Here is a 14887-nt window from a genome sequence, read left to right on the forward strand (position 1 = left end):
AAAAGACTGTTGTTTTTCAATTTTTTATTTATTTTTAAAATCCTTTTACACCTTCTGAATGTTATTGTTACTGGTATTGATTTAATAAGTGCTATCTAAGTGTTATTTAAAAAGCACAGTGTGCTGTGTTGGCTAAATAAGTTTTGTGAAGTAAATAACTTGAAAATGTTTATTTTTCTCCTCACATGTTTTACCCTATTCTTTGAAAAACCAGTTCTTAAAGGTAAAATATGGAGAGATTAAAATCTGACACCCAGAAAGAAAGCTCGACGGACTTGAAATTCACTGACCACCCAATAAATGGGGTGCTGCAAGAATGTGTATTAAGTGCAATATACTTTGCTCTAAATACACGCAATTTTTTGCATGTTCAGTCCCTGTTCATATGCATTATACGGACAATTGTCATTTTCATCTGATTTATTCGGTAACTTGTAGCCAGCTATTTATCCCATTTTTGCCTGGCTTTCTTCAAATTGTTTGTGCATTTCAATATCAAAAATAAAAACTTTAGGAAAATGAAAAAGCCCTCTTAAACTACAAGCTGTTGTATAAACCACGTCTATTTGTCTGAACTTTGACCACTCTTAACTTCAAAAAATTTATAATTATATTTTTATTCTATCTTTATGACAGTATGAGCTTAAATAAATATTAATTCACTTTATATATTATATGTAAAACTTCAAATTTTGTTAGTTTCCAATTGTAGATTCCAAAATATAGTTTGTTCTTTTGTGTTCATCTTTTCCTTCCAATGTTAGTTGTCTTTCAAATAAAACTGGGTACTAATTTTTAATAAAATCTAAATAAAACATTAACGAAAAATATTTTTTAATTTGAACAACTTTAAAAAGAAAATTGTTGATAATTGTAAGTCCAAGTGCCAAGTAATCAGTTTGTAGCTACTGTATCGTTACAGATGGAGTTTTTGATATTTTCACACAAAATGTATTTAGCGGTGTAAAAATGATTTTAAAGGTTGTTATTTAGTTTTTGGGTTACTTAATAAACTTATTAACTTTATAATGTTCGAATGTAGTTGAAATAAAAGTTTTCAATGCAGATGTTTTGTGTTTCTTCCTTTACCATGAATACGCAAGGATTGCCATAAGGTTAAGGCTCTCTTGAATCATGAGTTATTTTAATTATCTTTTTTTTTCCAAGAAGTATAATCTTTTGGTTGTTTTTGATAATTTTTTGCAGTGGTTGAAGTTCATCTGATTACCCAAGTTCATGTTAAAAAAGGGGAATAATTAAAGTTAAACATTAGTCAAGTTTTGTAATAATCAATTTTTAACTATCACAACATAATTCCAAAAATCAACAAAAATATGAGCTCAGACCATATCATAGTTTAGCTAGACAAAGATGACAAATTTGTTAAGTTTACAGTTGAAATGATTTTTTTCTCTTAAAACTATAACCTATAACAAAAGAAAAAAAGAATAGCTGACTTTTATAAATATAATAAAATATGTTTATAGTATATATAAATAATTTTTAAATAATTGTAATGAAAAACAAAACAAAAAACGGGCAGTTCTTTAGACTGAAAATCAGAAAAAAGTATCATTTGTGTTAAATAAAAAAAGTGCAACAAAATACAAGTTACAATGAAATTTGTAAAAAAAAAGGGGGGAATAATAATCAAAACAATAATTTATTAAATTTGTTATTTCAATAATTTGAAGAAAAAGAAATTGGCTGATTTTATTTATATTGTTTTAATAATATTTTAATTAATGAAAAATATATGTAATGAATTAATTCTGCCCACTATTTCTTCCCATAAATAATAAAATTCAAAATTCTGGGGGAAAAATGACTAAACATTACTATAATAATTCCGTAAAAAGAAAGTAGTAGATATCGCAGTGCTATTCCAAATAAAATGTTCATTGTTAATTTACAAAATATAATTTAAGAGTATGTACTGTAGCTCCAACAGCTTTATAAGAAATCGCTTATTTAAAAATTTAATCACAAATTATATACAACACATTGTGCTAATGATCAATCACTCCCATTCTGTCGTCCCAGGAGGCTTTGCCGTCAAGTCGTATAGAACCCGGGAAATGCCTGGAATCGCTGCTAACTCTGACATCATCTTTTGAACAATCTAGAACACCCAGACAGTAAATTTATAATGCACTTGCAAAAATTATATCGGCTTATTGTATACTTACATCAACAGGCAAATGAACCCCAGGGATGGCTGGGACCCCTGTCATAAAATCTCTTGTGATGAATGGACGTAAAACGATCGATCTCTGACAGGATGGTGCCCTTAGGGCAGCATCCCTGTCAAAGTGTAACGGCAGAAGGATAACTGGCATTTGTGATATTTTGCACATGTAATCACTATTGTACAATATCTATAAAAAAAAAAATAAAAATGTAATAATAATAAATAAATAAATTAAAAAAAATACATTTGGCCAAATTTTTATGTCAAATTTTTTGTTTGAAAATAATTTTTTCTCAATTACTGATGATGGATTTTCAGAATTTATTAATAACGTGTGTGTGTGTGTGTGTGAAGTTATTTATTAATAACGTGTGTGTGTGTGTGTGTGTAAATGTGGTGTTTAGTATTCGCTAATAATTCCTGTCTATAATAATCCTGAAAGCCTACCCAAGCCCGAATGACAAGCCATTACTCTTTTCTCCCAGTCATAGAAAAATGGATTTCTACCCCCCCCCCTGAGAAATTTTAGATAAAAAAAATAAAATGAATTTATACAATGCTAGAAAATTTTAAATTCAATCAAAGTATTTGTACTAACTGAAAGTGTTTGTTTTCTGTGTAGATGTGTCATTCTTGTGTGTCGTGTTGAGAGTGCCAGTGAGATATTGTGAATGACACATCTACACAAAAAACAAACACTTTGAGTGAGTAAAAATACTTTGATTGAATCTAAAATTTTCTAGCATTGTATAAATTCATTTTTTTAAATTTTCTAGCATTGTATAAATTCATTCTTTTTTTTGTGTAATTTTTTTTAATCTGAAATTTTTTAGCATTATATAAATTCATTTGTTTTTCACATCCTACACGTATTTGTAAAATTTAAACAATGTTTATAAATCCCAGGCTCTGAAGATGATGTCAATAAAGATCCAAGCGTTGGCACGATAAAGAAAATGTTATTCTAAAACCTACGTCATGCCAGACTGCATCTCACGATCTTCGAATAATTATAGAAAACCTGTTTATATTATAAATCAATAGTTTTCATATTACCTGAGTGGCTAAGTGGTCAGCTTGTCGAATTGTAGCGAGGACAAGTGTAGTAAGGTAAGTCGGTGTAATATCAATAACCGGGTCTTTGACCAGACCGCCTGCTATATAACACACTCTATTTACGTTATGACAGACCCTAGGGATGAGTTTGGACAAAGTGATTAAATCCTGCCAGTCGGGTTCTTTCTCACAAGAAATGCCGACAACATAGCTGTAACTCCTAGTATCACCCTGAAAAGTAAAAAAAAAAGTTTATTAAGTAATTATGAAATTTGATGGTGATATCTTTACCTGGACTCCGACGCTCCTGATCGGAAGTACGGTTGCGGCTAAATGTTGTTTTCGAGATACCTCCCTCAGCTGTATTCTTTCATCATCGCTTGTCGCATTCTCGACACGGTTCAGAAGAGCATGTTTCTAAAATATACGAGAAATAATTTTTTTTTAAACAAAAACAAACATTCGAGAAGTTTAATAATTACCTTTTGGACCATTTGGTCATAATCGACAATAATTTTGACGAGAACTTGTGTCTCAGAGAAATCCCTTTCTTGATATGGTTCTTCACCACATAAGACCCTAATTGCTAGACCTGGCCCAGGGAAAGGATGTCTCATGATAATATCACCAGGAAGGCCAAGTTCTTGACCAAGAATTCTCACCTGTTTTGATTTTTTTAAATTAATTAAATATTATTATTATTATTTATTAAAATATTTACCTCATCTTTATGAAAGTCTTTTAATGGCTCGACAACCCTTCCTCGTTCCCTTAAATTTCTTATTAAATGGGAGTCGTTATGGTGAGTCTTTATTGTCTGTGCTTTACCACTGACAAGGCTTGAAGCAGATTCGATTAAATCGGGTCTCAGAGTGCCTTGCGCCAAGTAAACATCATCAATGTTCAACTTGAACTCTGCGATAATATCGTTCGCCACTTCGACGAAAATGTCGCCGATGATCTTCCTCTTCTCTTCAGGACTTGAAGTCATGCAGAGCATTTTAGTTACAGAAGATCGCGAAGTCGGATCGTTTTTATCAGCCGGCAATGTAGTAGTGCCATGTAGGAACTGTTTTGAAGCATTTACAACTGAAATGGTATTCTAATTTAGAATAATATATACAAATACAATTTATAATAATTAATTATTGCAAACCTTTCAAATCAATTCCAAGTTTGCGAAGCGATTGTTCGACTTTGGCACTTTCTCCTTTTCTCATAAAACCATTATCAATATGTACAGCCAGAACCTGCTCTTTATCAAGTGCTTTATGCAACAGTGCTGCACAGACTGTTGAATCTACACCACCGCTGACAAGAAGCTAAAAAAAAATTTAAAAAATAAAAATTAACGTTATCTATTATTGAATAAATTTTACAATATCGCTTACCAAAACTTTACTTTTTCCTACAACCTCTTGAATATATTTAATACATTCAAGTTCTCGGCTCTGAAGTGTGTAATTGCCGGCCAAACCGGACACTTCAAATAAGAAAGAATGTAGCATCGATTTTCCATTTTGAGTCAAGTCAACCTGGGATTATATTTTTTTAAACAAAATCTATTAAGCAAAAGCCACTACAAAAAACAAATGTTTGTTTTTGTATTTTTACCTCGGGATGAAACTGCAGACCGAACAGCCTCAATTTGTCATTGGCGATTCCAGCGACGATACTGCCAGATTGTGCAACAATTTTAAAACTTTCTGCAACTTTATCAATACTATCACCATGAGTCAAAAGCACATTCTGACTTTTTTCTAAACCCCTGAAGAAAAAAATAAATAAATCAAATAAACGTAATACAGAAAGAAAGTTTTTTAGTAATTTATAAAATTAGTACTCACTTGAATAAAATACATTTGGTATCAATATCAATAGTAAACTGCCCATCTTCCCTTACATCCTTCCTAACTACTTGTCCCCCAAATTCCTTGTTCATCATTTGCATGCCATAACATATTCCTAAAAGATTAAAATTCATATTAAATAAATTAAAAACAAAACAAACCTTTAAATAAAATGCATACCTAAAACGGGTATCCCTATCCTAAATATATCCGCGTCATACCTAGGAGCATCTTCTGCATAAACAGAATTTGGTCCACCAGAAATAATTATCGCTCTGTGGAAAATAAAAAATATAAATTGAAAAAGTTCAAAGAAAAGAGACTCTTTTGTATAACTCACTTGTAGCCTTTTTCTTTTAGGTTGAACGCCGGGATATCCAGCGGCAATATCTCTGTTTCTACGCATAATTCCCGAACCGTTCTGTCGATTAATTTACCATATTGGGCGCCAGCATCAAGTATTGCTACTCTATCCCAAACACCGGATCCATTCACTCTATGCTTGTCTTCCATAACCAAATTCCTAAAGTGAGAAAAACAAAAATTGCATAAAAGATTTCAATTGTGAGGTATTTTTGTGATTTGATGGACCTACTATGAAGCTACTATAAGAAAAATCACCCATCATTCTAATATGATTATTCTCGCTTGTTTTGCCTGTTTTCAGGTGAAACCAGGATGATCACATGAAACTACATACGACTATGGTTCCAATAATAAAAACACCATATTTAAAAGTACACTATATCTTGTTTTACCCCATATCAACATAGCTGATTGTTTATTCTAAAGAAAAGAAACATTGTGCAAGTATGCTGACCACTGACTATGCCTCAAAAGACCAATGCCCAATTCTTATTATTTCAAAGAATAAAACATGCTGAATCATCACGTTTTTCTACCGATTTTGCCATCTAAAAGAATCCTGCTTCTTGGTGGCGGAAAAAGAGTGACACACAATTCTTGGCTAATATAGACATATATAACTAGAAAAACAATCACACAAAAGAAAGCACAGCTAATTATATGGGATCTTTTAATATGCAGAATGAAAGGTTCTTACTCATGCTTCAGCTGTTAGTATGGTACTACCATACCTCCAGACTTGGATAAAACAGAACTCTCCCTTGGACACAATATCCATTTGGATAGGAGACTTACCTGAGACAAACATAAAGAAAGAAGTAGTTGAAGGATATGCTAGATTACTGAAACTTTACTTATTGCTAAATAGAAAGAGCAAGGTGAACACAAAATTCTGCACATTGATATTCCAGGTGATAATACATACCCCAATTAAAATTGGGATTTATATGGGAGTGAGGTATGGAGAGCTGCAGCAAACACGAAAATAAATAGAGTCCGAGCAGTGCAAAACAAAATGCTTGGAATATATGCCCCAAGGAACGTGAGAAACTCTCAATTTTACTGACAACTAAACTTCCCCGCCATCAAAGAATTTATTACAACCAAATTTAAAAAGTTCCCTGCTAACCTAGTTCGGGTAAATGGCACCTTTCGCTTCAACCTGTGATAAAAGTTGAAAGTCAAGCTCAAACCCTGTTTGCTTCAAGATATGTGAGTGAGCGCAGGTAAATCATTCTAGACCATAAGTTAAAATTGGGAAGTTGATTTATAATTGTGAAAACTTTTCCCTATGATATCTTTATTTATTATTTTATATATAACTATATAATTGGTTGAACTTATTAATTTCTTCTTCTTCTAAAATTAAAAATAATAATAATAACTGGTAGACGGCCCTCAGAGAAGCAGCACCTGTTTTTAGGCCAAAACCCATACAGGAGCCCCCTTATGCATTTTATGCTTTAGCTCCATACATTGAGAGTGTAAGCATGCCACTGGATATAAGAATGGTTTTTGAGCACAGCAGTTGGTTTCTGGCCCTTTTACATTTTTTAGAGGACTTTTACTGTATACAGTGTGTTACAGGGTTAACTGTCAATACTGTCATGGTGGATTCTCTAAATAAAACGTTCAGTGTCACCAGAACAAGGTTTCTATCTTGACTCTTTCCTGCGATATTAAAATATTTATGATTTTAGACTAAAATCAGATCAATCTGTAAAAAAATGCAAATTTAATGGTTTCATTTTCTTTATTAATTATATATACTTTATAAGAAGAATGGATCTGATTTTTGTTATCAACTAATAATTGTTTTTATTCAAAATATGACAGTATGCTGTTCTTGGGTTGCTGCTTTCCTTAGGTTTAATATCACATTTTTTAACATTGCAAAGGATATTTCACTAAGAAAAGTTCTAAAAACATAAAAGTGAGTATGTCCTTGGAATACTTATAAAATAAGGCAATTTTCGTGAAATCCCACAAAAATTTTATGGAAAAGTCATTGCATGAGCCACAATTGCGTATTTCCAAAAATACATGTGTTTTGCCGTTGGTTATTCATTGAGCATTGCTACTGTGTATTCGGAAGTGAGAATTTTTCAACAAAAATGGTCTTGTGGAAAATTTAATGTAGTTTGCGAAATAACAGTCAGACTTATATTTTAATACCAGTCATCTTTTTCTTAAAATTCACGGTTTGTAGCAATTATTATCCAAAAGGTCGAAAAATCACAAGTTATCCGTGGTTGAAATATTTTATTTATTTTGTCTATCACATGTCTGTTTAGGGCTTATGGCCCATCATCAGCACCTAATCACGGAAAACCTCATGGTACAATTGCCATCCAAAGATACACAACAAGTATTTTACAAAAATAAATATACCTGGACTAAAATGGAAAATTACTTATGTTGTGTATCTTTGGATGGCAATTGTACCATGAGGTTTTCCATGTTTAGGTTCTGATGATGGGCTGTAAGCCCGAACGTCTATGTAATAGACAAAATAAATAAAATATTTCAACCACGGGTAACTTGGGATTTTTCAACATTTTGAATAATAACCAGTAAAGTTGAGAAATTACTATTTTATACAAGATACATTTTATATTAAAAAAACCAAAAAAAAAACCTGATTTTAGACAAAAATGTTAATATCTCAGGAAAGAGTCAAGATGGAAACCTTTTATGGTTAACCATGTATCATCATGTAAAGTTATATTCTATATGTTTGTGTCAGTACGTGTTTTGTTTGAATGTGTATATTTATTAGTGTGAGTGGTGAGGAGTGTTAGCAAACTGTAGTGTCACCAACGCCCCTCCAGCACTGTGTGTGTTTAAGGTCGATGACAGAATATTTATAAAAGTACCTCATTGACCCTAATTTAGGTTAGATTATTAATAGTGTATATAGATCGATAGAGGAATATCCATTACTCCATAGCCTAATCACAATGAGTACAATGTATGAATGTATTTATTTGTGCGACTGATCTATCCAATTTAAGTAGTAAGTATTAGGCCTAACCCCATTGGTAGGGAAACGACGATCTCCTGGGCATTTGGCTTAAGGGAGATATTAGCGACCCAGCCACCTAACAGGGTGGGTTAACTCCCTGATGTATAGAACCTAAGGTCAGCACAATGACAGTCCTTCGCAGTGAAAGTACGAATAATAATTTAAGTACATTATACAATTTTTCAAAGAGCACAACGAATAATGAAATAGATCCAACTGAACATTATATTCTATGCATCGGAGAGTTGACCATGTAGTTTGTTTTGCTAATAGGAACATAAAACAACTTTATATATCTTGTTCTTTTATCAGATATATTCAATTTAATTCTTTTTAAAAGTTCCGGACAACAAAGTAGGTTATTTAACAATCTAAAACTGTAAATCGCCAACTGTTATACGCTTTTGTAGACTACATATGTTCATCAACCTAAGGTCTTTATAAGAAACAGATTTAAAAAAATATTTAAAAAATGAACTCCCCATATCCGAGGAATCTGTTTTGCACACATTCTATTCTCTGAACATGTTTTACATAATAAGGTAACCAAATTGCTGAGTTATTTCCAGAATAGTCCTTATTAAAGTTAAGTAAAGCACTCATACAATGAAATTTCCTAAATTCCACTGTATATTTCTTTAAGAAGCCAAGCAATTTTATTATAACTAACTTTTATTAATCTATTATTATAATTAATATGTAAAACAAAAGAGAGGCTAGAATCAAAAATTATACCAAGGTCCTTAATATTATTTAAAGCCAATAATTCAGTATTAGATATTTTGTACTTAAAACTAATGAGATACGATTTTATAAGATAACGCTACATTACATTTATCGATATTTAGGGACATATCATTCATATCACACCAACTGACTAGATTTGAGAGCTCTTGCTGAAACATTCAGTCCTCTAAAGATTTTACTGGTTTAAAAATTTTAAGTCGTCTGCAAAGAGCGTAATAATAATAAAAGACAAAACCAAAACAAAATACCCTGTTAGTACTAATAAGCAGAGTGGCTTGTCATCCAGAAAATCAAAGAAAGTTGAAGCGAAGCCCAACTTATAGACCTATTCTCAGAGTGAATAACAGTTTTTCATATGTTAGTTCACAACATATTTAAATGTCATTAAATGCCGACTTTATCTCTGACGAAACGTATTCTTTTCATAATACCAAAAGCAAAATTAAATCTTTACCAATTACTGTCTATAAACATTTCTGAATACTTGGGGCAAACTTAATAAAGTTAAGTATATCAATCTTGTTATCAATGGTTGTTTACAGTGCAGGGCTTCCCAAACATTTTAGCCAGCGGACCACTTTCACAGAACAAAATCCAGGGTGGACCCCCCCCCTTCTCTCGCATTCAAGTATTTAAAATTACATGTTTATAGTATATGTAGTAAATTAAAGTTTTATAACTTAACCAGTGCCAATTAGGTGGTGGATGGGGTTTCCCAAACTGTGGTCCACAGCGAACATCGAGAAAAAGTAATAATTACAAAAATAAACAAAGAATGAATAAATAATATTAAAAAACTATTAACAAAGATTACTGAAAACAAAAGTTTTTATTTTGAAGCATAGATGTAAGTATCAGACTCGAAAGTAAATTTCAAGATGGAATCTGAAGTAAAAAGGACAAAGTTTGCAGTTAATTAAACTCAATTAAGTGTAATACATATCCTTTTGGTCATAATCGGCCATATTTTTTTTTTTTGCCTTATGATCTTTGCATATTAGCCATGACGAATTCTTATATATGTTGTTCAAATTGGGGGTTATCGGGAAAAAAGTGCCAGAGGCGACGGTGGGAATCGAACCCACGACCACGGCGTGAGTCTTTCATGCTAACCACTCGGCTACCGCCATAATCGGCCATATTAATTATCATTTTTTTTATCTAAGATTTTTAGTTGAGTTAAAAAATTAGTGTAGAAAAATATGTAAAAAGAGGGAAAATTCAAAATGTTGTAGGTTGAAATGAGGAGTTGGTGTCCAAGGGGATCTAAGTCACGATATTGAGCCGAAGGTTGTGGGTTTGAATCCTGCTCGTGACACTAATTTTTCGTCTCAACAAAAAACCTTAGATAAAAATAATAATTAATTAGTACATTACGTAGGTATGATTTTTATGTATTTAATTTTATTGTGGTGGATACCAGGAACTGGAGGAGTTCCCCGGAGCACTATAGCTCTATGCAGCGTATTGTACTCATTCCCCTTGCTGTGCTGGTATTCTTCCATCGAAGAAACTCATTTTTGATGGAGCTTGGGTCCAAATTCAGGGCCACAGATCTGATTGCGCCCCAAACCTTCTTTTTATAAGTGTCATGTCAGTTTTCATTTCAGCTACTGGTCCCCTTGAGTGACAGAAAAAAAAGTCCAGAGGCAAAGATGCGAATTGAACCCACGACCCGGAGATCTACTAGGAGAGAGTCTTAACCACTCGGCTACCATGGTCCCTGTATTTACAATTAGCCAGGGGCTGTCATTCTTTCTCTACTTCTAGTAGCATGATTATTTTAATTGGCAAAGTTAGCTGAAGACAGGCCAGTCTGTCCAGCACTACATTATGTAAACAAACATTAGATTGATATACTTAACATTAATTACAAAATCCTGAACACAAAAATCAAATGGACAGAATGGAATCAATAGGTAGGTAAAATTTAAATGAGCAAAAATCAATAAAAGATTTAGGAGTCACCTTTGTCACAATTCTATCTTTTACAGATCATATAGATGCAATTGTAAATAAGGCCGTAAAACTGTTAGGATTCTTAAAAAGAAACTCCAAGGGTTACAATATAAATTGTAAAAAAAACTATACTTTTCAATTATTTGCTCTTTTCTTGAGTTCAACTCCCCAGTTTGGTCTCCATGTTATCTCATATACATATGTATAACTATTATATATTTATTTATTTTTATTGTGGTGGATACCAGGAATTGGAGGAGTTCTCCCTGAGCACTACAACTCTATACAGCTTACTTTAATTCTACCTAGCTCCATTTTCGACAGCACGCAACACGTGTGTGAATTGAGCCACTTGGTGTGCTGGCATTTTACTTCGCATTGCTTTGAGTCGTTCAGTGTCGGTTTGTCTGTCATTATTGTATAACATGATTATAGAAAGGGACTGCAATGGCCGAATGTTTAGGGTCTCCCGATTCGTATTTGCCACTGTCAAAAAAATTAATTGGTATACTACTTTTAATACGGTGTACACCACGAAGTTAACGAGTTCCCCTGAGAACTACAGCTCTACACAGCTTCCTGGCTCCATTTTCAGGAGCTCGCAACACGTGTGTGAATTGAGCCACTTGGTGCCAGTGTCCTTCCATCAAAGAAACTCATTTTTGAAGGGGGTTAGGACCAAATTCAGGGTCAGAGATCCGATTGCGCCCCAAACCTTCTATTGATAGGTGTCGTGTCAGGTTTAATTTCGGCTACTGGTCACCTTTGCTTAGAGGTGGCCGCCTCTTTTATCCCCTAAGTGTCAGAAAAAACGTCCAGAACCAACGATGCGAATCAAACCCTATCTATCTACTACCTGATAGTCATAACCACTTGGCTACCATGGTCCCTGTATTTATAATTAGCCAAAGGCTTCTTTCTCTGCTTCTAGTAGCTTTATTTTAATTGGAAAAGTTAACTTAAGACAGGCCAGTCTGACTTTTTGTTTTGACTTCACAGTTTGAGATCATACGCAAAGGTTCTGTTGTCAAACAAAGTCAGACAAGATAGGCATTTTTTTATAGCTTTTGTTTTTCGTTTGTTTTTATTTTCTTAGCTTTTCACACTGGTACGATAGAACGCTTCGGACCTCTCCTTTTTCGACATCACAAAGAATGACGGTCACGTGTCCAGGCATCTACACATCTCTCACTTTACAGGGAGGTACAAATTTCTCCTGCATTGTTAGACCTACATGAAGATAATTTTGACGGTCTCTGTCTCAATGAGTTGCGATGGCTATTTAAGCTAAGAAGAGAGGTTTTGCACTTACTCGGCTGTTTGGATCAGAGGGGAATTGGGAATCTGTTCTTTGTGTAATTTGCGCTCTATTGAAACTATATTCCACTTCTTGGCGGAGTGCTCATCTCTGGGAGAGATTCGGTTATTGCATCTCGGATGTTTCATTCTCCCCAGAGTTGACCTGTTACGGTTTTTGAGTGGCTCAAATTCCTGGCCCTTAATTTGTTACGCTAGGCATGCATGAAACTACAGATATTTATTAAGAAGTTTAATTTTTGATTTGTATTGTATAACTTGTTTTTCTATTCTCTCTTTCACATTTTAACAGTTGTTATTTCTCCTTTTTTCAATTTATTGCCTAGGGTATACCTTTTATCTTACTTTATTGTGTATTTTTTCGTTTCTGATTGTTTAACCAATGACCTCTGGCAGACGGATCTAAGATCCATGTCCTTAAATGTTTTAAATCAGAATTTTCTTTTTTCCTTTCTAGTTCAAGTTCAATAAAGCGTTATTATTATTATTATTATAAGATAGGCATTTTACTTTGCATTGCTTTGAGTCGTTCAGTCTCGGTTAGTCTGTCGTTAATGTAGAACATGATCATAGAAGGGGACCGCAATGGCGGAGTGCTTAGGGTGTCCAGACTTGTATTGGTATACTATGTATGTATGGTTTTTATGCATTTATTTAGTTTTATTGTGGTGGATACCAGCAACTCAAAGAGTCCCCCCTGAGAACTACAGCTCTATACAGCTTCCTGGATACATTTTCAGGAGATCACAACACGCGTGTGAATTGAGCTTTGGTGCGCCAGTGTCCTTCCATAGAAAAAATCATTTTTGAAGGGTTCAGGATCAATGGGGCTACCATACTGTATGATTTGACGGTATATTTAAGTGTTTTAAGATATTAACAAATGTTTCTTTAAACCACTTGACCCAGAATTAAACATGGTTTGGAAAATTTTTGTCAACATGATTTTTTTTAGTGAGTAGGAATTAAAGGTTTATTTTTAGGGTTTTTTTTAATAATGCAAAGTAGACCTTTAATTTTATAAAAGTTAAATACTCTAAAATATCTGAATAATGATTAATGCAATTACCTCAGCAGGGAATCCATAGGAAAAAGACTTACCAAAATGTGGACCACGTTATATAACCAAAATTTGTTTTTTTGTTGTTTCTCTAAACTTTTCCCAGTTTTGGACTACGGAGAGATTTTTGTTTGAAAAGCTCGGAAATTTTGTCGTTTCTGTATGTAATAGGACGTAAAAACTGAGTCGAATTTAACTTATTATTCCGAATGTAGAGTCGATAACTGAGTCGTCGAAGAAAAAAAAAACAACGGATAACCTTTTGTCCGGTTAATCACAGTTTTTGCGAGAGATTTTGAAATTTATCGCGAGGAGGGAAAACGCGATAACTTTCGACGGAATAACAAAAAAAACCCCGACTTGAGGTAAAAACTGGCAGAGATGGGAAATTTAAATTAGACGTAACAAGGAGAGTTATACCTTAAAATTTGGTATGTTCAAATTAATCTTTTTAAATATAAAAAAGACTTAAAAGATTTCTATTAAATTTTGCTAAAGTGCTTATTCTGAAATGTATTGAATGAGAAATGATTGAAAATTGTTCTCGTTCGTTGATATAGGATTTTTCCCATTTTTTGGGAATACCTCCAATCCGTCAGATTAGTTTTTTAAAAGACGTGTTAAAGTTGAGATATGCAGTATTTACCTTCGTCCTGGAAAGGTTAGATCTAGGCTGGTAGGTGGTCGGTTTTTCTGTATTTATGTCGGGCTCGTCTGTGAGACGCGATTCCACTGGGCCTCTTTCTCGCAGGCTTTTTTTATTCTCACTTCTACAAAAAAATTCCAAACAAAAACAAACTAAATCGGGGAATTGGCTAAGTCAGACGTGCCGCAGTTAATCCCTTCATTACATTTGTACTGCCATGCTGACTCAATATACAACATAAGGATTCTACGTAGGACTTAACCTCCTGACCATCTTCCAGTTGACGAAGATTTCCCTTCAATTTAGAAGAGATTTCCTACTTTTCTGCTAAAAGCACCTTCTTTAAAATCAAATTCGTAAAAAACACGTTTAAACTACGATCAACAGAGACGTTTTCGAATAACAATAAACCACAAATTCCCCATCAATGAAACTTTTAATAACTCGACAGTTTTTGACTTCTTTTTAAGAAAACAGAAGAAAAAAAATTTTCTTTGAATAAACTTGCTACTTTAGACGGATGATTTGGCTTCGATTTGAACCATTTGGAACAGAAGGCTGTGGAAAGTTACTGAGATGGCGCGCCTTTACTATTTGAGTTTTGTGAGAAACAGTTCTACGTTGCTTTGCTGGCCGCCGGATTTGTCACGTTAGTCACAAAAACTTACTA

At 33.4% G+C, this 14887-nt stretch overlaps 1 protein-coding gene across 3 annotated transcripts; it reads right to left on the minus strand.

The window, feature by feature from the left end:
- Positions 1-1966: 1966 nt before the first annotated feature.
- On the minus strand, positions 1967-14529 carry LOC106668449 (GMP synthase [glutamine-hydrolyzing]). 3 transcript variants are annotated; one of them, XM_014397241.2, is made up of 13 exons: positions 14218-14529; positions 5438-5620; positions 5278-5372; positions 5095-5212; positions 4862-5015; positions 4639-4782; positions 4404-4569; positions 3969-4336; positions 3730-3909; positions 3539-3664; positions 3248-3478; positions 2190-2378; positions 1967-2122 (listed from the first exon to the last, which is right to left on the minus strand). In XM_014397241.2, the coding sequence occupies exons 2-13, from the start codon at positions 5608-5610 to the stop codon at positions 2021-2023; spliced, it is 2046 nt and encodes a 681-aa protein (XP_014252727.1). In that variant the 5' UTR covers positions 5611-5620; positions 14218-14529; the 3' UTR covers positions 1967-2020. The 3 variants fall into 3 exon arrangements, with proteins under 3 accessions (XP_014252727.1, XP_014252717.1, XP_014252745.1); XM_014397231.2 differs by lacking the exon at positions 14218-14529 and adding an exon at positions 13581-14073; XM_014397259.2 differs by lacking the exon at positions 14218-14529 and adding an exon at positions 13613-13826.
- Between the last annotated feature and the right edge of the window lie 358 nt (positions 14530-14887).

The sequence above is a fragment of the Cimex lectularius genome, unplaced genomic scaffold (genome assembly GCF_000648675.2).
Source record: "Cimex lectularius strain Harlan isolate CLEC.00 unplaced genomic scaffold, Clec_2.1 scaffold277, whole genome shotgun sequence".
NCBI classification, from domain to species: Eukaryota; Metazoa; Arthropoda; class Insecta; order Hemiptera; family Cimicidae; genus Cimex; species Cimex lectularius.

Bases quoted from the DNA above. Each gene is read 5' to 3' on its own strand.
- LOC106668449 (XM_014397231.2), bottom strand. The intron at 3,665-3,729 runs GTAATTATTAAA...CGTATATTTTAG, and splicing joins ATGACCAAATGGTCCAAAAG to AAACATGCTCTTCTGAACCG. The intron at 3,479-3,538 runs GTAAAGATATCA...TTTACTTTTCAG, and splicing joins TCAGGAGCGTCGGAGTCCAG to GGTGATACTAGGAGTTACAG.